General features: G+C 49.8%; 2 protein-coding genes across 7 annotated transcripts in view; both read left to right on the forward strand.

Moving 5' to 3' along the window:
- med15 (mediator complex subunit 15) overlaps positions 1-8,633 on the forward strand; it is a 124,687-nt gene extending 116,054 nt beyond the window's left edge. For all 4 annotated transcript variants that reach the window (XM_068005436.1, XM_068005437.1, XM_068005438.1 and 1 more), the window contains 2 exons: positions 1,449-1,547; positions 8,156-8,633. In XM_068005436.1, coding sequence (XP_067861537.1) covers positions 1,449-1,547; positions 8,156-8,292 — 236 coding nt within the window. In that variant the 3' untranslated portion in view covers positions 8,293-8,633. The remainder of the gene's footprint in view (positions 1-1,448; positions 1,548-8,155) is intronic.
- Positions 8,634-13,149: 4,516 nt separating this feature from the next.
- The window catches only part of si:ch211-222n4.2 (uncharacterized protein LOC101885505 homolog), a 32,149-nt gene continuing 21,853 nt past the window's right edge, over positions 13,150-23,445 (forward strand). For 2 of the 3 annotated variants that reach the window (XM_068005443.1, XM_068005441.1), the window contains exons 1-2: positions 13,150-13,379; positions 18,590-19,448. In XM_068005443.1, coding sequence (XP_067861544.1) covers positions 19,115-19,448 — 334 coding nt within the window. In that variant the 5' untranslated portion in view covers positions 13,150-13,379; positions 18,590-19,114. Of the gene's footprint in view, positions 13,380-13,525; positions 13,583-18,589; positions 19,449-23,445 lie in introns of those variants that run through there. The other variant, XM_068005442.1, reaches the window with a different exon arrangement.

Here is a 23,445-nt window from a genome sequence, read left to right on the forward strand (position 1 = left end):
CGTTCCTATCAGTATGCGGTGATTATTTGAATGTTAGCTGTTGTTTCCGTGTTGTCTAAAATAATGAAACTATATTACCTTCCCTCTCCCCTCTACCCGCCACCATTGAATTGCTGAAGCCCCTCCCCCATTTCCTTACATTTGGCCTTTTTAAACTTCTACCCTCAGTGTTGCTGGATACCGGAAGAACGCTGCCGAACCTTGCCACCCTCTGTCCACGGCACATCACTTGTGTCACTTACTATTACCATCGCGATGAGCCATGATACGGTTGTATATTATGTTCACCAACTTTGACCTCCAATCCCTTGGGCATTCCCAATTTATATTTGGTACGCTGCAATCCTCCGTTAATATAACAGTTCTATTTTCATAGACCCCTCTTTGCAGAGTAAACCTCTCTTTATTCTGAGCTGGCAGGCTGTAGCGGACCCCGCCCGGCGCTGTAGCGGACCCCGCCCGGCGCTGTAGCGGACCCCGCCCGGCGCTGTAGCGGACCCCGCCCGGCGCTGTAGCGGACCCCGCCCGGCACTGTAGCGTCACTCTTAGTGTTACAAGCGTCCAGTCAGTGCAGCTCACTGTCACATTCCATATCCCACGGCATCACCTTCTGTGATCCCCCAGGTCCCTCTTGTATGTGGAAATCGAAGCACTTTTGCAGGTCGAGGGGGTGATTACTCTCCACGACCTGGATTTGGCACAAGGGGTTAGTGAGCTCCACACGTTTGAGCTACACCCACTCTTCACCAGCTTAGTGCCACCCAGTCACAAATTAGAATATTCCAGTCTCCTTGTTCAGCAAATCCTTTCACACTGCTCTGGCTGCAAGTTCTGGGTTGTTTCTGGTGAGAACTGAGTCACTAATGCTAGGCTGTCCCCATCCTGTACCTGACACTGACAATTCCCTAATCCCTAACCTGCACTGCAGCCTTCCTATTGTGTGACCGATGTCCTGGTTCACTGTGCAGATCACTGCTTTATTATCCACCCACTCTTAGTTACATCACTCAAACTCAGGGACGCAGAAATTGGTTGTGTAAAGCAAATAATTGTTCACTGTCCCAGCGGGCACGGCTTCTATGTGATCTGTCACTGAACCACGCAAACCCGAAGGCCCCAGGTTTAATTCCTGGTCTCTGCTCCAGTGAGAAGAAATCAGCCAGGGTTCTGCTTCTGGTCACTGTCCAATAACTCCTCCTGGAAAACGGGGCCAGGACCAGGGCTCCCCTCCCTGCCTTGGTAAAACCGCCCGCCGACACTTGTTGGTCAGCTACCCATGGAAACAATGCCTCCTGTTGAACCTTCGAGAGATTAGCCGGTCACCTGGTGCATATTCTTGTCATGTGTCATGACATTGTTGCAACATGACTCCTGCAGGACTGATTGGATGGGAAAGTGTGAGAGCCGCTGACGACCTGCACTAATGCTGATTTGGTCTCTTGTGTTAGATGATAAGACTCTCCCCAGTGTACCCCCGCTGCAGCTGAGTGTTCCAGCCGACTACCCAGACCAGAGCCCTCAGTGGACAGATGACTCCCAGCAGTATGGTAAGAGGGAATAGGGGATGGTTGGAATCTTTCTATGTATGTCATATTACAAGAGTGTAGTTGACTGGAGAGGCAGATGACTCCACGATGTGTACACCCCACACTAACACAATTATGGGTCTACGACAGTGTTGTCCAATAGAAGTTGCTGACTAGCCACAGGTGTGGTTACGGTGACATTGTTTTAGCCACACAATTTTAGTAGAAAATAAACACGCTCACACAATACGGGTAAATGTTCTTCACATGTATATTTACTTAACAAAAATCTACCACCAAGGAAGTAAAGCACTCAACATTCAAAAAACACTCACTCTGCTTTTCGTCTTACCATTTTACCAACAGGTTAAAGTTCACATGGATATGTTGTGTGAATGAGTGTTGAGATCACATGGCGAATAACAGTGTCTATTAGTCATTATTTACTGATCAGAAATGCAATTATCCACATCTGGATTCCCAGTTAGCCGCTTGTGGCTAGTGGCTAACGGACTGGGGATAATACCAGTCTACGAATATGCCATCAGTAAACGAGAGTTTCCACTGAAACAGCAGCTAGGTCCCTGCATTCCACAGTGCAGCCTAATGCCACCAGCACCTAACTGTGAAAACAATTTGCATTTAATACAGCACCTTTAACATAGGAAAATGTCCCAATGTGCTTCATGGGAGCATAATCAGACAAAATTGAAACCGAGCCAAAGGAGGAGAAATGTACAGTTCATAATGCAGTAGAGAATCAAGCTAAATACAGAAAGTACAGAGGAGAAAAAGGAAATAAGAGGGGCAAAGAGAGTTTATGAGAATAGATTAGCGGGTAACAAAAAAGGGAACATTAAAGTCTTTTGTAAACATTAAATAGTAAAAGGGTAGTCCAAGGAAGGGTGGAGCCAGTTAGGAACCAAAAAGGAGATGATCTTGTGGAGGCAGAGGGCATGGCTAAGGTACTGAATGAATATTTTGCATCTGTCTTCATTAAAGAAGAGGATGCTGCCAATGTCACAGTAAAGGAGGAGATAGTAGAGAAATTGGATAGGATAAAAATAGAGGAGGTACTAAAAGGGTTGGCAACACTCAAAGTCAGACATTGTGGGTGGGTGGGGGGCAGTCAGCCAATGAAAGGGTGTTTGAGGTAAGCTTGGTGGATCTTGGGGAAGCACCCCTGCTCCACCTGGCCCACAGACAGTGCAATAAAGGCACTCACTTCATGGATCCGGCCCTTCCCGCCTCCGTTTCACAGGCAAAATTCACCAGCCCCGGGAAACCTGTGTTGGAGGCATTAAATTCGAAGGTTTCTTAAATCAATTTAAAAACACCTACTTAACGTCTCATAATGAGGTAAATTCCTACCATAACTACTTGAGTCCGGTGAGTGGGTTACTCGCAAGCATCCAAACGCTCCTCCGTTAAACCCGGAAATGGGCGTGTTGGACCCGGGTTGCAGTTGTGCTGGAAAAATCAATTATTTTAACTTCTCAGGCGCTCTTAACCCACCTGCTTTTGAGGGTTAAAATTCCCCCCCATAAATATGATAGTCATTAATAAATCCAGTAAGGAATTCAGGAGAAATTCTTCACCCAGAGAGTGGTGAGAATGTGGAACTCGCGACCACAATGGGTAGTTGAGCGAATAACATAGATGCATTTAAGGGGAAGCTAGATAAACACGAGGGAGAAAGGAATATCAGGATATGCTGATAGGGTGGGAGGAAGAAGGCTCGTGTGGAGGATAAACATCAGCTGAATGGCCTGTTTCTGTGCCGTACATCCTATGTAATATGTAAATAGGTTGTTCTTCAGACTGCAGGGAAGTACACAGTGGTGTTCCCCGAGGTATTAGGACCACTGCTACTTTTGATCTATATTAATGACCTGGTCTTGGGAATAAAGGGTATAATTTCAAATTTGCAGATGACACTAAGTTTGGAAATGTAGTAAACAGTGTGGAGGTTAGTAATAGACTTCAGGAGGATATGGGCAGACACATGACAGATGAAATTTAATGTGGATAAGTGTGAAGTGATGCATTTTGGTAGGAAGAATAGAGTCATAGAGTTATACAGCACGGATAGAGGCCCTTCGGCCCATCGTGTCCGCGCCGGCCATCAGCCCTGTCTACTCTAATCCCATATTCCAGCATTTGGTCCGTAGCCTTGTATGCTATGGCATTTCAAGTGCTCATCCAAATGCTTCTTGAATGTTGTGAGGGTTCCTGCCTCCACAACCCTTTCAGGCAGTGAGTTCCAGACTCCAACCACCCTCTGGGTGAAAAAGTTCTTTCTCAAATCCCCTCTAAACCTCCCACCTTTTACCTTGAATCTATGTCCCCTTGTTATAGAACCCTCAACGAAGGGAAAAAGCTCCTTAGTATCCATCCTATCTGTGCCCCTCATAATTTTGTACACCTCAATCATGTCCCCCCTCAGCCTCCTCTGCTCCAAGGAAAACAAACCCAATCTTCCCAGTCTCTCTTCATAGCTGAAGCGCTCCAGCCCTGGTAACATCCTGGTGAATCTCCTCTGCACCCTCTCCAAAGCGATCACATCCTTCCTGTAGTGTGGCGACCAGAACTGCACACAGTACTCCAGCTGTGGCCTAACCAGTGTTTTATACAGCTCCATCATAACCTCCTTGCTCTTATATTCTATGCCTCGGCTAATAAAGGCAAGTATCCCATATGCCTTCTTTACCACCTTATCTACCTGTTCCGCTGCCTTCAGGGATCTGTGAACTTGCACACCAAGATCCCTTTGACCCTCTGTCTTGCCTAGGGTCCTCCCATTCATTGTGTATTCCCTTGCCTTGTTAGTCCCTCCAAAGTGCATCACCTCGCACTTTTCCGGGTTAAATTCCATTTGCCACTGTTCCGCCCATCTGACCAACCTATCTATATCGTCCTGCGGACTGAGGCTATCCTCCTCGCTATTTACCACCCTACCAATTTTTGTATCATCAGCGAACTTACTGATCATACCTTTTACATTCATATCCAAGTCATTAATGTAGACCACAAACAGCAAGGGACCCAGCACCGATCCCTGTGGTACCCCACTGGCCACAGGCTTCCAGTCACAAAAACAACCTTCGACCATCACCCTCTGCCTTCTGCCACTAAGCCAGTTTTGTATCCAAAGTGCCAAGGCACCCTGGATTCCATGGGTTCGTACCTTCTTGACCAGTCTCCTGTGGGGGACTTTATCGAAGGCCTTACTGAAATCCATGTATACCACATCCACTGTGTTACCCTCATCCACACGCATAGTCACCCCCTCAAAAAATTCAATCAAATTAGTCAGACATGATCTTCCCTTGACAAAGCCATGTTGACTATCCCTGATTAATCCTTGCTTCTCCAAGTGGAGACTAATTTTGTCCTTCAGAATTTTTTCCAATAATTTTCCTACCACTGATGTTAGGCTCACTGGCCTGTAGTTCCCTGGTTTTTCCCTACTCCCCTTCTTGAATAATGGTATTACATTAGCGGTTCTCCAGTCCTCTGGCACATCCCCTGTGGCCAGAGAGGTTCTGAATATATGTGTCAGAGCCCCCGCAATCTCCTCCTTTGCCTCACACAGTAGCCTGGGATACATTTCGTCCGGGCCTGGGGATTTATCCATTTTTAGGCCTGCTAAAACCGCCAATACCTCCTCCCGCTCGATGTTAATATGTTCGAGTATATCACAGTCCCCCTGCCGTATTTCTGTCTACATCGTCCTTCTCCATCGTGAAAACAGATGCAAAAAATTCATTTAGAACCCCTCCTACATCTGCCGGCTCCACACACAGATTGCCATTTTTGTCCCTAATGGGCCCTATTTTTTCCCTAGTCATCCTCTTACCCTTAATATACTTATAAAACATCTTAGGATTTTCCTTTATTTTGCTCGCCTGTGTTATTTCATGGCCCCTCCTTGATCTCCTAATTTCTTTTTTAAGTATCCCCCTGCACTTTTTGTACTCCTCTAGGGCTTCCTCCGTCTTTAGCCTTTTGTATCTGCCAAAAGCCCTCCTGTTTTTCCTAATCCATTCTCGTATATCCCCTGACATCCAAGGTTCCCTGGAGTTCTTGGAACCACCCTTGACCTTTACGGGAACATGTTGCCATTGTATGGTCTCAATCTCCCTTCTGAAAGACTCCCATTGCTCCGATGCGGATTTTCCTACAAGCAGCTGATCCCAGTCCATTTTGGCCAGATCCTGCCTTATCCTATTAAAATCGGCCTTCCCCCAATTTAGAACCTTTATTTCCGGCCCCTCCCTGTCCTTTTCCATGACCACCTTAAATCTCACCGAATTATGGTCACTGTCACCAAAGTGCTCACCTACTAGCATTTCTTCCACTTGGCCGGCCACATTCCCTAGAATTAGGTCCAGTACCGCCCCCTCTCTTGTCGGACTTTCTGCATGCTGGCTCAAAAAGCTCTCCTGGATGCACGTTAAGAATTTTGTACCCTCTAAGCCTTTTACACTCCGAGTATCCCAGTTAATATTGGGGAAGTTGAAATCCCCCACTATTATTACCCTATTATTTGCACAATTTTCTGAGATTTGCCTACATATCTGTTCCTCTATCTCCCCCTGACTGTTTGGGGGCCTATAGTACACTCCCATCAAAGTGCTTGCCCCCTTTTTGTTTTTAAGCTCCACCCATATGGCCTCATTTGAGGAACCTGCTAATATATCATCCCTCCTTATGGCAGTAATTGATTCTTTAATTAATATTGCGACCCCCCCTCCTCTTATACCTCCCCCTCTGTCTCGCCTGAAGATTCTGTACCCCGGAATATTGAGCTGCCAGTCTTGCCCCTCCCTCAACCATGTCTCTGTGACAGCAACAATATCATACTCCCATATGTTTATCAACACCTTCAGTTCATCCACCTTATTCGCAAGACTCCTTGCATTAAAATAGATGCCATCCAGCCTTGCCCTCACATATTTGCCCTGTCTTCCAAGCTGACTTGTTTTTTTCTCTATATTTGGCTGCACATCACCCCCTATTGTAGCTCCACTCTGTATCCCATCCCCCTGCCAAGTTAGTTTAAACCCCCCCCAACAGTGCTAGAATGAGGAGGCAATATTAACTAAACTGTAACATTTTAAAGGGGGTGCAGGAACAGAGAGATCTGGGGGTATATATGCACAAATCTTTGAATGTGGTAGGCCACTTTGATAAAGCTGTTTTTAAAAAAAAGCATATGGGATCCTGGGCTTTAAAAATAGAGGCATAGAATACAAAAGCAAGGAAGTTATGATGAACCTTTATAAAACACTCAGCTGGAGTATTGTGTTCAATTCTGGGCACCACACTTTAGGAAGGATGTGAAGGTGTTAGAGAGGGTGCAGCAGAGATTTACTCGAATGGTCCCAGGGATGAGGGACTTCAGTTACGTGGATAGACTGGAGAAGCTGGGGTTCTCCTTGGAGCAGAGAAGGTTAAGAGGAGATTTGATAGAGGTGTTCAAAATCATGAACAGTTTTGATAAGAGTAAATAAGGAGAAACTGTTTCCAATGGCAGAAGGGCCGGTAACCAGAGAACACAGATTTAAAGTAATTGGCAAAAGAGCCAGAGATGAGATGAGAAATTTTTTTTACGCAGCAAGTTGTGATGATCTGGAATGCGCTGCCTGAAAGGGTAGTGGAAGCAGATTCAATCGTGGCTTTCAAAAGGGAATTGGACAAATACTTGAAGGGGAGAAAATTGCAGGGCTATGGGGAAAGAACAGGGGAGTGGGAATAGTTGGATAGCTCTTTCAAAGAGCTGGTACAGGCTGGGCCAAATGGCCTCCTGCTGTGCTGTAAGATTTTATGATTATCAAAAGCTTGGTCATAGAGGTAGGTTTTAAGGAGGAAAGAGAGCTCGAGGGGTTCAGGGAGAAATTCTAGAGCTTAGGACCTAGACAGCACGAGGAATAGACTGACACACTCGACAAGAATAGTAACAGGCAGTATAAACGCACCTTTTAACAGAGTGCTGCACTCTGAGACGTTAAACCGAGGCCCCGTCTGCCTGCTCAGATCGATGTAAAAGATCCCATGGCACTATTCGAAGACGAGTAGGGGAGTTCTTCCAGTGCCCTGGTCAACATTTATGCCTCAACCAAAACCACTAAAAACAGATTAACCAGTCCTTCATCTCTTATACATAAGATGAATGCTGTGTATGACTACACTTTATTACAATTAATTGAATGTGATGTGCTTTGGGACGTCCCTGAGAGATGAGATAAGCCGCAGGTTATTCTCGGGCTGCTGGCGCGATTCAAATTGTAGCGGACTGGAGTGATCCGAATCGAGCCCTTCATTCCATGGCCCTGCACAATGATGTCCAGGGAATCCATGCAACTGTCCCTTCCCATCCATCCAGGTCTCTGGCTGTCCATCGCCCTAAGGTATCAGCAGCCACAAGATTGCATGCTTCGAGAACCGTTGCCCTTGGCTCGACTGCATTGGAATTTGCCAATAATGGATCAAATAGAACCAACAAGTACAGTGGTGATGTCAGCAAAGGGTTAATGTCCGAGTGGATGCAGCATTCCCAGCCTTTTACAGTGCGTGTCGTGACACCAAACTAATGCTGGGCCCGGTTTCTTTTTGTTCACTTGCAGAGGCCAACCCCTTCCTGCAGATGGTGCACCGTGCGATGACTTCCAGACTTCTGCAGCTACCGGACAAGCACTCAGTCACTGCGCTCCTCAACACGTGGGCACAGAGTGTGAAGCAGGCCTGCCTGTCTGCAGCATAACCCCTTTCGGGAAGGAGTGTACACCCTCCGACCCGGAGCCTGTATGTTACCAAGGAGCCTTCTAATGGATTCACTGAGAAGCTAAACGCGTGGGAAAATCGAGACGGACTTGCACTGTTTAGCTCTCTTCCTGATCACTTTAAACAACATGCGTTTTTTGGATATAAAGATATGTATCAAGAATTCAGTACATTATTTACAGTCATTGTTTCTATTTCAGCTAGTGTTTTTGCTCATAGCCCAGTCAGGGTGACTCTCAATATCCTGTATGTTACCTGGGTGTGTGTTTTTAATAATGTATCAGTGAAGTTGACACTGGAGTAAATTTTTTTCCAAAGATCCGTTAATTGCTCTTTTATTTACACAAAGATTCAGTGCTTGATGCTCGGGTGTATAGCAAGTACCAGCTTGGCTCAGTTGGTCACACTGTCCTCTCCGAGTCAAGGTTCATAGGTTCAAGTTCCACTCCAGGACTTGAGCTCATAATCCAGGCTCACATTCCAGTGCAGTATTGAGGCAGTGCTGCACTGTCGGAGGTGCCATCTTTCGGATGAGACGTTAAACTGCCTGCTGATGTGGATTTTACAGATCCCATGACATTATTTGAAGAAGAGCAGGAAGTTCTCCCGCTGTCCTGGCCATACTCCTCCCTCGACCAACACCACTAAAAACAGATTACCTGGTCATTCGTCTCATTGGTGTTTGTGGGATCTTGGTGTGTGCAAAACGCCTGCTGCGTTATAGTCACTGCATTTCCTAGCAATTCACGTGACGTGTTTGAGATGTGATGAGGTGTTATTTATAAATGCAAGAACTTCCTTATGAAACAGTCTTCTGGAGAGGAAAAAAAACACCCTTTGTGCCAAGTTCGTTCCCCGATCTCTGCTCACCTTAGTGAACCTCAGCTGGGACAGCACTGGGCGGTACAATCACCTTCGGTATCCTGGCATTGAGGGGGGTGGGGCTTGGAAATCAGCCAGTGTTCCCATTCCTGGCCACAGGATGAAAACTGGATTCAGCTTGACTGTGTGATGCCTTCCAGGGTAGAATAGGCACAGAAGTCACTGTCTAGGGTCACGTGAAGAATGACCACGTGGGAGAGCTACGAGGGCACCCTTAGAACTCCAGCATCTTCCGGAGCGGGCAGAGAAAATACCCCTTGTCATGGAGACAACAACTTGCACTTACAAAGCACTTCACGTGTAAGAGTGCCTCAATGTATTTTGTGGGGGGGGGGGGGGGGTACGATTATTGTTAATTTCCATTACTAATTCTAACTTTGAGTGGAGACAACGACCACAGAAACTTGTGCAAAGATTACTAAACAACAATAAGCAACAGATCTAAATAATACAACTGTGGAATACGTTTCAGAACGTGGATTGACCAGACCCTTGTTCTGGAGAAGAGCCCGGGAGTGAACCTAAGCGATTCTTCCTTGTCAAAAGCAAAACACTGCGAATGTTGGAAATCTGAAATAAAAACAGAAAATGCTGGAAATACTCAGCAAGTCAGGCAGCATCTGTGGAGAGAGGAAAATAAAAGTAAATGTTTCAGGTCAATGACCCTTCGTCAGATTCTTCCTTGTTGTGTTTTGCGTCTCCTGATGATAGCACAGTTCGCTATCCTTTTATACAGTTTTGAGGTTTAGTCTTCTGGCTTCCGACACCATAAAGAGACCTCCTATGTCATTTTTGTTGCAGTGTCCCAAGTTGTGACCATTTTCTGTGTTCTGTTGTTTTTCTTAGCAGTAGACAAAAGTCTGTGGTTTGCGGTTAACCTACAGACAGGGTTTTCCATTAGCCAAAGACTCAAAAGCTCATGACGTTTAAATGACACAAAACAATCCTGTAGCTGTAAGGTCGAAAGGGCTTTGGAGAGGGAGAAGACTGAATGCTCGGTCAAAGAGAATTCTTCGGGGGTTTTAGAAGGGAGAGAAAGAGGCTTTGGAGAACCGATCTAGATTGTCCTCATGATCGATGTGGAGGGGAGGGGTGGGGGGGAAACAAGCATTGGTTCCGAGTCAGAGGAACGGCGAGTGTGGGCTGGGACATACGGTCATAGAATAGAATGATACAGCACAGAAGGAGGCCATTTGGCCCATCGTGCCTGTGCTGGCTCTTTTGAAAGAGCAATCCAATTAGTCCCACTCCCCCGCTTTTTCCCAATAGCCCTGCAGGTCTTTTCCTTGTTGGAGAGAATTTCTGAAGTAGTGCAGCACAAGGAGATGGAGGGATTCAGAAGTGATCATGAGGACCTTGGGATCTGTTTGGAGCATTAAGCCAGTGGAGCAGGGCAAGGACTGGGGTAAATTGGAGTGTGGGACTTCATGCCAGAGTTGTGCAGCAGCTGATGTTTGTGAGGGTGGGGAGACTGATGACAGAATGTTTGAGAAATCAGTGTTTGATGAGGTGGAGGTTTCAACAGTAAGATAGGGGCGTGTGTGGGCAGGGTGCTGCAGGTGGAAGAAGGCAAGTGCTTGCAAAGGGCAGGATGTGCGGTCGAAAGCTCAACTCAGGATCACTGATCATGTTGAGATTGCACGTCATCTGGGTCAGCTTGGGTGAGCAGCCAGGGGAGGCTGATGCAGTCAGCACCAGTGGCACTTAAGAGCCTAACTGGATGGCCTCAGATTTGCTGGTGGTGTGCTGTAGGAAGTTGTGATGTTACGTCCGACAGGTTATGGGATTGTATGGCAGGAGCCCTTGAGGCGATGTTGATGGCGGAGGTAGAGTTGGATGGCACTGACACACATTGGGAAACTGAGCCTGTGCTTGGGGATTATGTTGCACTCAGGTCAGGCACCATCTGTGGAGAGAGAAACGTAGGGTTAACGTTGGGCGACCAATGGCAGGAGCGTGGGGGCGGGCCGCTTTAAAGTGGAAAGTCATGTGATGAAACCTTCTGGAATACGTCCAACCACAGTTGCCAACCCAAAAACAGGCATGTAGGAATCGAGAAGGTTACAATGGTAGAGGGGGTTGAGGCCGTGAAGTGATTTAAAGAGGACAAAAGATTTTGAAGTCAATGCCCTGGATGATGGGGAGCCAGATGAGGTTGGCAAGGATCAGTGTTATAGATGAGCAACACTTTGTGTGGGGTTGGGTGCATTCTGAATGAGTTGGAGCTTAAGTAGTGTGTAAACCCATAACTGCAGTACTGCACTGAGTAGGCACTGTGGGCAGTTTTTCCTCCCTCTTATCCAGGAACCATTGTATGCTGGGCCTGAACTGCTGTTCTCACTGAACAAATTATGGTCTGTTTGGGTCAGCTACTCACTGCCGCAACCAGCTGAGCTGTTTGGGGAGCCTGCATTCTCTCTCTTAATGCTCCTCCATTACATTGGGAGCAAATGTTCGACCCTGTGAAGTGCAAGGCCCTCTATATCAGTCTTTGGTCCTTGAAATTATGTCACAACGTGCTTCGTCCTGAGCCCTTACAGGCTTTGGATTATTGGGCTCAACTTCAAAAGCTGGCATGTTGTCAGAAGAGTACAGCACTGTGGCAGGACTTGTATATAATGTGAGTTTAACTGGCCGTTTAAATATCCCACTGGTATCTGGATTCTTTAACCATGTTGCTGATCCAAGAGGTGGGATATGCTAGTGATCTTACACCCACTCTTCCTCTCATTAAATGTGTTAGTGATCTGTTTTCCCTCTAAGTGTTGCTGCTCTGTGTGTGTGGTGTGGAGAAAGGCTGTAGCCAAGGCTCTGGTGCTTTGTAGCTTCGTGTGTTTCATATAGGAGAAACTTCTTCACCCGGAGAGTGGTTAGAATGTGGAACTCGCTACCAAATGGAGTAGTTGAGGCGAATAACATAGATGCATTTAAGGGGAAGCTAGATAAACACGAGGGAGAAAGAAATAGAATATGCTGATGGGGTTAGATGAATTAGGGAGGGAAGAGGCTCGTGTGGAGCATAAATATCAGCATGGACCAGTTGGGCCAAATAGCCTGTTTCTGTGCTGTACATTCTATGTAATATAGCTTCGATGCTGGCAAACATAGCATTAGGACAAATTGAGTCTGGAGATGACAAGAGTGTGGATAAGGGTTTTGGCAGCAGAGGGTGAGGTAGGGTTGGAAACGGGTGGAAGTGAATATACTTGGTGAGGGACTGGTCCTGTGTTTGAAGCTTAGTTCAGGGTCAAACAGGACACCAAAGATGCACATCACAAGGCATCCAGAAAGTGGGATGGGAGCAGGACAGGGCACAACTTTTCTGGTTGGAGACTATACAGCATAGCTTTAGCCTTGCTGATAGTGAGTTGCTTGATGTCAGACGGTCAATCCAACAGGGACAGTTCTGGAATCAAAGGTATTAGTGGAGAGGTAAAGCTGGGTATTGGTGTTCATGTGAAAACAGGCTCTATGCTTATGGATAACATCACGCAGGAGCATGGTCCAGGTGCGCAATAAAACGGGGCTAAGGATGGGACCTTGGTGCGCACCAGAGGTGGTCGTGTGTGCGGGAGGAGGTCATTGCAGGAGATGCGTTCGCATCATTGGACCAGGGCGATGGTGGCGTGGGCCTGGAATGTTGCTTGTCCTGTGACACTGGTGACCAACTGGATCCCACCAATGGCCCATGCCAACCAGGTGATACCATTCCGGTGCATGGAGCGCAGTAATCAATCAATGGCACAGCGGTTGAGCTCCCTCACTCCTCACCCCCTTGGCGGTGCTCCCTCCCCCCCCCCCCGCTCCCCTGCGCCCCCGCTCCCTTCCCCTGCCCCCTTCCCACCCCCCTTCACCTGTAAACCTGTAGGAGGCGCCACAGCTCCTTTCACCTGACGTTGCCACGCCCCGCCTCCGCTTTGGACTGTACCAAATCAATAGGAGGGGAGGGGGGGTATTCGGGACCCACAATGTGAGTTCATTGAGTAGCTGCCGCTTGTGACCCATTCCCCCCTCCCCCCGCTTTGTTGCGGCTCCGCGGAAGTGGTAGCTTCCCGTTGTCTATGGCAACGCGATGAGTTACTAGGGAACAGCTGTCAGCCCTAGCAACGGCCGGGCATCACCCAACCACTGCAGCCCGCTCAGGTAGCGGCCCCCCGCCGCCCGCCGAGGAAGAGTCCCCGCTCGGTAAGTACCCGCGGCCCCGGCTCCCCCTCCCCCGGGCCCCGGCTCCCCCTCCCCCGGGCCCCGGCTCCCCCTCCCCCGGGCCCCGGCTCCCCCTCCCCCGGGCCCCGGCTTCTCTCCCCTCCCCCCCCGGACCTGAGCATAGAAGCAGCCAGATCGGATCTCGACTACCCGCAGCTCCATGAGCGAACTCGGGCCGGACATTGGTGTGTTTTTGGGGGTCAGATTTAAAATATAATCCGGTGACTGGAGGGAGCAGTGCGGCCCCTTCAAAATACCGCCGGAGGTCGGGGAGCGGAGCCGCAAACCGCTGTCGAACTGAGAAGGTGGAGTGGGGGCGACGAAGGGAATGGGTCAGAGTGGAGGAGGAGTGGCGTGGGGATGACCGGGGGAGATTAGACTCGGGGGAGGGGAGGGGGGGGGGAGGGGGGGGGAGATTAGACTCGGGGGAGGGGGGGGAGATTAGACTCGGGGGAGGGGAGGGGGGGGGAGATTAGACTCGGGGGAGGGGAGGGGGAGGGGGATCAGACTCGGAGGGGGAAGGGGAGGGGGATCAGACTCGGAGGGGGAAGGGGAGGGGGATCAGACTCGGGGGAGGGGCGGGGGGATCAGACTCGGGGGAGGGGCGAGGGGAGAGGGATTAGACTGGGGGGGGAGGGGAGAGGGATTAGACTCTGGGGAGGGGGATTAGGGCAGCAGGAGGGGGGATTAGACTCGGTGGAGGGGGGCGGAGGGGAGGGGGATTAGACTGGGGGGGGAGGGGAGAGGGATTAGACTCTGGGGAGGGGGATTAGGGCAGCAGGAGGGGGGATTAGACTCGGTGGAGGGGGGCGGAGGGGAGGGGGATTAGACTCCGTGGGGTGGGAGGGGGATTAGACTCGGGGGGTGGGGAGGGGGATTAGACTCGGGGGGGGGGGGGGGCGGGGAGGGGGCATTACATTCGGGGGAGTGGAGGGGGGATTAGACTCGGGGCGGGGGGGGGGCGGGGAGGGGAGGGGAGGGGGCATTACATTCGGGGGAGTGGAGGGGGGATTAGACTCGGAGGGGAAATCAGACTCGGAGGGGGTAGGGGAGGGGGATTAGACTCGGAGGGGGAAGGGGAGGGGGATCAGACTCGGAGGGGGATGGGGAGGGGCATCAGACTCGGAGGGGGAAGGGGAGGGGGATTAGACTCGGAGGGGGAAGTGGAGGGGGATTCGACTCGGAAGGGGAGGGGGATCAGACTCGGAGGGGGATGGGGAGGGGCATCAGACTCGGAGGGGGATGGGGAGGGGCATCAGACTCGGAGGGGGAAGGGGAGGGGGATTAGACTCGGAGGGGGAAGTGGAGGGGGATTCGACTCGGAAGGGGAGGGGGATCAGACTCGGAGGGGGATGGGGAGGGGCATCAGACTCGGAGGTGGGGGGGGAGGGGAGAGGGATTAGACTCGGGAGGAGGGGAGGGGAGATTAGACTCTGGGGAGGGGGGATTAGGGCAGCAGGAGGGGGAATTAGACTCGGTGGAGGGGGGCGGAGGGGAGGGGGATTAGACTCCGGGGGGTGGGGAGGGGGATTAGACTCCGTGGGGTGGGGAGGGGGATTAGATTCGGGGGGGGGGCGGGGAGGGGAGGGGGCATTACATTCGGGGGAGTGGAGGGGGAATTAGACTCGGAGGGGTAGGGCAGGAGAAATCAGACTCGGAGGGGGTAGGGGAGGGGGATTAGACTCGGAGGGGGAAGGGGAGGGGGATTCGACTCGGAAGGGGAGGGGGATCAGACTCGGAGGGGGATGGGGAGGGGCATCAGACTCGGAGGGGGTAGGGGAGGGGGATTAGACTCGGAGGGGGAAGTGGAGGGGGATTCGACTCGGAAGGGGAGGGGGATCAGACTCGGAGGGGGATGGGGAGGGGCATCAGACTCGGAGGTGGGGGGGGAGGGGAGAGGGATTAGACTCGGGGGGAGGGGCGGGGGGATTAGACTCGGGGGAGGGGCGGGGGGATTAGACTCGGGGGAGGGGCGGGGGGATTAGACTCGGGGGGGGGGGGGGAGGGGAGAGGGATTAGACTCGGGGGGAGGGGAGGGGAGATTAGACTCTGGGGAGGGGCATTAGGGCAGCAGGAGGGGGGATTAGACTCGGTGGAGGGGGGCGGAGGGGAGGGGGATTAGACTCCGGGGGATGGGGAGGGGGATTAGACTCCGGGGGGTGGGGAGGGGGATTAGACTCCGTGGGGTGGGGAGGGGGATTAGATTCGGGGGGGGGGGGTGGGGAGGGGAGGGGGCATTACATTCGGGGGAGTGGAGGGGGAATTAGACTCGGAGGGGTAGGGCAGGAGAAATCAGACTCGGAGGGGGTAGGGGAGGGGGATTAGACTCGGAGGGGGAAGGGGAGGGGGATTCGACTTGGAAGGGGAGGGGGATCAGACTCGGAGGGGGATGGGGAGGGGCATCAGACTCGGAGGGGGAAGGGGAGGGGGATTAGACTCGGAGGGGGAAGGGGAGGGAGATTCGACTCGGAAGGGGAGGGGGATCAGACTCGGAGGGGGATGGGGAGGGGCATCAGACTCGGAGGGGGAAGGGGAGGGGGATCAGACTCGGAGGGGGATTAGACTCGGAGGGGGTAGGGGGATTAGACTCGGAGGGGGTCGGGGAGGGTGGATTAGACTCGGGGGAGGGGCGGGGGGATTAGACTCGGGGGAGGGGCGGGGGGATTAGACTCGGGGGAGGGGCGGGGGGATTAGACTCGGGGGAGGGGCGGGGGGATTAGACTCGGGGGAGGGGCGGGGGGATTAGACTCGGGGGAGGGGAGGGGGATTAGACTCGGGGGAGGGGAGGGGGGATTAGACTCGGGGGAGGGGGGATCAGACTCGGGGGAGGGGGGATCAGACTTGGGCGGAGGGTGGATTAGACTCAGTGGGGGGGTGAGGAAGGGCGATTAGACTCGGGGGGGGGGGGGGAGGGGAGATTTGACTCGGGGGGAGGGAAGGGGGTATTTGACTCGGGAGAGGGGGGATTAGACGGGGGGGGGGATTAGACTCGGGAGGGGGGATTAGACTGGGGGGAGGGGGAGGAGGGGATTAGACCGGGGGAGGAGGGGATTAGACTCGGTGGAGGGGGGGAGGAGGGGATTAGACTCGGTGGAGGGGGGGAGGAGGGGATTGGACTCGATGGAGGGGGGGAGGAGGGGATTAGACTGGGGGAGGGGGGAGGAGGGGATTGGACTCGGTGGAGGGAGGGAGGAGGGGATTGGACTCGGGGTGGAGGGGATTAGACTGGGGGTGGAGGGGGGGTGGAATGGAGTGAGGTAAGTGGGAGAATGAAATTTAATTAGACGATTAGTGGAGAAAAGTACAGGCAAAGATATAATGGACTGAATGACGTGTTTGTGTGGTTTAACATTCTGTGATTCATGGGTAAGGGATAAGTACAGTGATGATGCCCAACTCTACCTCTCCAACACTTCTCTTGACTCCCCTGCCCCTCGCTTTACTCCATGTGGTCAGACTGACTCCACCCTCCGCGACCCTCCCCAACCACTTCCTTTGGCTTTGCAGTCTAGGCATCTTGATCGACCCTGAGCTGAGCTGTATCCCCCACATCCTATCGATCACTAAGGCTTCCTACTTCCACCTCTGAAAACTTGCCCGGCTCTGCCCTATCTCGGTCCATCCGCTACTGAACCACTTTTGTACATATTACATAGAAATTACAAAACAGTCTGTTTCTATCTACTCTGTCCCTGTGTGTGTGTTTGTCTACATATATAATATTTCAACTACTCTATTGCTCTCCTTGCCGGTCGCCCATTCTTCACCCTCCATAAGATCCAATGGATGAAAAAGGCCATTTGATTTATCCCAATTTATCCATTCAGGGAAAAAGAAATCTTCAGACCCCCAACGCAGTGTCCAACGGGCTCTTCAATGGTTCTTCCTCTATTACCCGACTCGAGTGCCTTCCATCTGTTCATCACTTTTTATGTGAAGAACTTCCTTACATGAATCCTAAATTTGCATTTCAACCAGTTTGAATCAGTGCCCTGCCCCCTTTGTTTTGAAAAGACCGTTACCTCTGGAGTCCCCCAAGGATGAATCCTCAGCCCCCACTGTTTCTCATCTACATGCTGCCCCATGTCAACATCATCCAAAGACATGACATCAGATTCTACATGTACGCTGACGACACCCAGCTCGACCTCTCCACTGCCTCTCTCGACCCCTCCACCTCTGAGTTGCCCGACGTCCAATCCTGAATGTGCCACAAATTCCTCCAATTAAATGTTGGGAATATTAAAGCCGAAAACTACTTCCCAGCCACTGTCAGGCTGAACCGGACTGTTTGCAACCTAACTGACCCAAAGATGAGCTTCCGACCCCATATCTTCTCCATCACCAAGACCGCCTACTTCCATCTCCGTAACATCACTCATCCGCTGCAGAAACCCTCATCTATGCTTTTATTACTTCCAGACTCGACTATTCCAATGCTCTCCTGGCCGGCCTCCCACCCTCCACCTTTCATAAACTTGAGCTCATCCAAAACTCTGCTACCCATATCCTAACTCGCACCAAGTCCCGTTCACCCATCACTCCTGTACTTGCTGACCTACATTGGCTCCCGGTCCCCAAATGCCTCGATTTGAAAATTCTCATCTTCGTGTTGCAGGCCCCTCATTACTTTGCCCTCCCTATCTCTCTAACTTTTTCCAGCCCTAACCCTTCGAGAACTCTGCATTCCTCCAACTCTGGCCTCTTGTGAATCCCCTCTCCCATTACCCTATCATTGGCAGCCATGTTTTCAACCGTCTAAGCCCTGAGCTCTGGAATTACCTGCCTAAACCTCTCCCCATCTGCATCTCTCTCTCCTCCTTTAAGATCCTCCTTAAAACCCATCTCTTGGACCAAGCTTTTTGTCACCCCTCCTAATATCTCCTCCTTGGGTGTGGCATCCATTTTTGTCTGTGAAGCGCCTTGGGACGTTTTACTAGGTGCAATATAAATGCAAGTTGTTGCTCCCCGATTGCACTGTCTGCTTCCTTCCCCGGCATTTACTCCCCCGTTGTTGAGTAACTATGTGTGCAAGTTTCAACCTCTGTATTAGAACCTCATCAGAATATTGCTATCCCTGAGATTACAATGTCTGTGTCGGTGAGCTACGTTCTCGGATGGGATTTATAAAGACCGAGCGATTATCAGCGGGAGATTCCACATTCATTCATTGACGTTTACCTCTCCTGCAGTGATCTGATTGGATACTTCTGAAGAGTGAGTCGTCAAATCAAACCAGAAATGGGCCGCTAAACAGATTGCACCTGGAGCAAAAATGTTGACCATAGCCAAGAGCGTTTCTGCAAAGATAACGGAACCAGGATCCAATTTTGGAATTAATAGCCTCAGTCACGAGTGGAGGGCCTTCCAGTCAAGTGAGGTTTGACCGATCTACGTTAGGGATTAACTGAACTTTGCAAAGCTGCACGTCCTCTGAGGACCCAGTGGACGTTTTATTTATTGGGAAGGATAAGAAATTGACTTTATTGCAGACGGACATCTTCGATAGTTTGCTGCCATATCAGCAACAAAAACCCAGCAGATTTCAATCTAACAGTGCAGTCTGGATAAAATCAAATCTGAAGCCAGAATTTTTCTATCTGCCTCAAGTACAGATTTTTGTGTGTGTGTGTTTTATATTGTTTAATGACTTGAGAGAAAAAAAGTCTTTATTTTGCAACTTGTTGATCTGCTCCACTGCCATATAGCGTGAATCTATGGAAGCACTTTCTCCTGGAGACATGTCGAGCGCCAGCCTGCCCCCCTTGCGCAACCTGCCCCAGTGGTCCCGCGTCGGGACCCTCGATAGAGCCCGCTACCCTCGCTCCTTCTTCCAGGATAACGTCCCGTGCCTCCCTCTGTCTCCTGCCATAAAGACGGCCAAAACGGAAGCCCCTCACCAGCTCAGCCCTCTGTACGAGCACCGGGACGTGGATCCAAGCCTGAGGGTGACCACCCTGGAAAAGAATCTCAAGTTCCTCCAGGAGCAGCACTCGGAAACTCTGGGAAAACTGCACGAGGAAATTGAACTGCTTAAACAGGCGAATCAAGGTGTGTGTGAGGGCTGTAAACACCATAATTTGGTGTTGGGGGTGGTGGGGGGAGATATAAACTGAGGTTGAAGTTTGAGAAAGAAAGCCTTTCATGATCTAAGGACGTCCCAATGTGCTTTACAGCGAATGAAGTACTTTTGAAGTGTAGTCACAGTTGTAATGTAGGCAATACGGCAGCCAATCTGTACACATCAAGGTCCCACAAGCAACAATGTGATAATGACATTTTTGAGGGATAAATAATGGCCAGGAACCCTACTCTGCTTCGAATAGTGTCGTGGGAACTTTTTCATCCACCTAAGAGGGTGGGCAGACAGGCCCTCGGTTTAACGCCTCATCCGCAAGACGGCACCTCCGACAGTGCAGCACTCCCTCAGTACTGCGCTGGAGTGTCAGCTTAGATCTTGTGCTTAAGTCTCTAGAGTGGGACTTGAAGCCATGACCTTCTGACTCAGAGGTGAGATTGCTACCCACTGAGCCACGGCTGACACCACTTACGAATAGTTCAAATTATTAACTGTGAATTGTGGTTCGAATCCCATTTTGTTGGCAGTTTCTCACCTCCCAGTACTCTAGTACTTCATGCACCTGCTGCCCTTGTCCTTCTGGGTGGTGGAGGTCACGGGTTTGGGAGGTGCTGTCGAAGAAGCCTCGGCGAGTTGCTGCAGTGCATCCTGTAGATAGAACACACTGCAACCACGGTACACTGGTGGTGGAGGGAGTGGATATTTAAGCTTTTTAATGGGGTGCCGATCAATCGGACTGCTTTGTCCTGGATAGCGTTGAGCTTCTTGACTGTTGTTGGAGCTGCACCAATCCAGGCAAGTGGAGAGTACTGTAAACTTCCTAGAGTAGGTCTGTATTTCTTGAGTGGGTGAATGCTACGCTGGATGTCAGCCATGGCTCAGTGGTAGTGCATTTGCCTCTGAGTCAGAAGGTTGTGGGTTCAAGTCCCACTCCAGAGACTTGAGTACGTAATCTCGGCCGACACTCCCAGAGCAGTACTGGGGAGTGCTGCAATGTCGTAGTGACCGTCTTTCAGGTATTACCCCGAGACTCCATCAGTCCTCTCAGGTGGATGTAAAAGATCCCATGGCACTATTTTGAAGAGTAGGGGAGTTCTTCCCGGTATCCTGGCCAATAATTATCCCTCAACCAACATCTCTAAAACAGATTATCTGGTCATTACGTATTCGTAGGAGCTTGCTTTGCACAAATTGTCCTCACGGGGGTGTTTGCTAGTGCTGTTGGGGAAGGTTTAAACTAGAGTGGCAGGGGGATGGGAACCTGAGAGGGGAGTCAGAAGGGAGTACAGTTGAGAGCAGCAAGAGAGGGGAAGACCCAGGGGAAATTTGCAATACAAATAGTACAAACAGTTGTTCAAAATCAAGTGAAAGCAGCAGAAAGAAAGTGTACTTTAGACACTACAGATAAAGTGAAAACTAGAAGGTGTAAGGTGATTAACTCAACATCAAAGCTGAAGGTCAGGCTAGGGTGTGTGGCCCAACTAAGAGTTCTATATACAAATGCAAGGAGTATAAGGAATAAATTAAATGAACTACAGGTTCAAATTCAAATTGGAGTGTATGACATGATAGCTATCACTGAGACTTGGCTGCAGGATGGTCAGGATTGGGAACTAAATATACCAGGTTATAAGGTCTACAGGAGAGACAGGGAAAATGGAAGAGGGGGAGGTGATTAGAGATGAAATCAATTCAATGATAAAGGAGGATATAACGAGAGGTAAGCAGCCAACAGAGACCTTATGGGTTGAATTGAGAAATAGGAAAGGATCTAAGACTATAGTGGGAATTGTGTATAGGACCCCTGGCAGCAGCTCTGAAGTGCTAGCTTGTATAAATGCGGAGTAGGGATAATGGGTAGGTACTCATATTGGCAGGATGTGACTAGTGGAGTCCCGCAGGGATCGGTCTTGGGGCCTCAATTATTCACAATATTTATTAACGACTTAGATGAAGGCATAGAAAGTCTCATATCTAAGTTTGCCGATGACACAAAGATTGGTGGCATTGTAAGCAGTGTAGATGGAAACATAAAATTACAAAGTGATATTGATAGATTAGGTGAATGGACAAAACTGTGGCAAATGGAATTCAATGTAGACAAATGTGAGGTCATCCACTTTGGATCAAAAAAGATAGAACAGGGTACTTTCTAAATGGTAAAAAGTTAAAAACTGTGGATGTCCAAAGGGACTTAGGGGTTCAGGTACATAGATCATTGAAGTGTCATGAACTGGTGCAGAAAATAATCAAGAAGGCAAATGGAATGCTGGCCTTTATATCTGGAGGACTAGAGTACAAGGGGGCAGAAGTTATGCTGCAGCGATACAAAACCCTGGTTAGACCGCACCTGGAGTACTGTGAGCAGTTCTGGGCACCATACCTTCGGAAGGACATATTGGCCTTGGAGGGAGTGCAGCGTAGGTTTACTAGAATGATACCCGGACTTCAAGGGTTAAGTTACGAGGAGAGATTACACAAATTGGGGTTGTATTCTCTGGAGTTTAGAAGGTTAAGGGGTGATCTGATCGAAGTTTATAAGATATTAAGGGGAACGGATAGGGTGGATAGAGAGAAACTATTTCCGCTGGTTGGGGATACTAGGAATAGGGGGCAGAGCCTAAAAATTAGAGCCAGACCTTTCAGGAGCGAGATTAGAAAACATTTCTACACACAAAGGGTGGTAGAAGTTTGGAACTCTCTTCCGCAAACGGCAATTGATACTAGCTCAATTGCTAAATTTAAATGTGAGATTGATAGCTTTTTGGCAACCAAAGGTATTAAGGGATATGGGCCAAAGGCAGGTATATGGAGCTAGATCACAGATCAGCCATGATCTTATCAAATGGTGGAGCAGGCACGAGGGGCTGAATGGCCTACTCCTGTTCCTATGTAAATTGGCTTTTGCGTTTCCCTACGTTATAACAGTGACTACACTTCAGAAGTACTTCATTGGTTTTAAAGCACTTTGGGGCGTCCTGAGTTCACTGAAAAGGCTCTATAAATGCAAGTCTTTCTTCCTTCTATGCATTTGGAAGTACCAAAAGGAGAAAGAAAACTTTTTTTAAAAAAAAATTCTCCTTATTTATTTCCTCTGCACAATTTGCTTTTAGTCAGCCTGACATACACACACATCCATTACCATGCTTCATAGTCTCCAAACCAAGCTACTGAGAAATGCAGAGTCTCTGTGAGCAAGTTGGCAAGAGCCAAGAATTGGAGCCCAAGTGTATGTATGGATACTGCTGGAGTTAAACCAGCTAAAACCTTATAGATTACTAGCACAGAGCACTGGTACGCATCCCATTGCTTGTCCATCCAGGAGCACCTACTCGTTAGGACATGGACTTGTGGGGTTACCTGGATGCAAGTATGAAGAATCCCAGTGACTGGTCTACCCCTGTCATTAACAAGCAAGGCTGAATGCTCAATAGTTGTAAGCGCTAGAGTGCTCCAGACCAGCCTGGTTCAGCTGCCTGATCGTCAAGTCTGCCATGGAGAAGTGGATAGGTTCCAGTCTTCTAATGTTAAGTGTGTTATCTCGCAGCCAACTCAATGGCCCCACTCCCAAGAGGATATTCACTAGTTGGTCATTGATCTGAACCCTCCCTAGGCAGATATCAGATACCAGCTCCTGAGCAGCACAACTCACCATAAGATGTGCGTGGGCATTGGCACCATCCTCCTGACCACAGTATGTACACACACCATACCCCATTGAATGGTGGTTCCACCCAGAGGCGGTGTTAAGGACTGTTCAACCCGTGCAATTGCACAGTGCTCTAAGCAGGTCCAATGATAAGTATTCAGTATCATTGTCTGGTAAAGCTTCTATAGGTATGTAAAAAGGAAAAGACGCAAAGGCAAATGTGGGTCCCTTACAGACAGAGACGGGAGAATTTATAATGGGGAATAAGGACATGGCAGAGAAATTAAACAAATACACTTTGTGTCTGTCTTCACGGAAGA

The sequence above is a fragment of the Heptranchias perlo genome, chromosome 25, assembly GCF_035084215.1.
Source record: "Heptranchias perlo isolate sHepPer1 chromosome 25, sHepPer1.hap1, whole genome shotgun sequence".
Lineage (NCBI taxonomy): Eukaryota > Metazoa > Chordata > Chondrichthyes > Hexanchiformes > Hexanchidae > Heptranchias > Heptranchias perlo.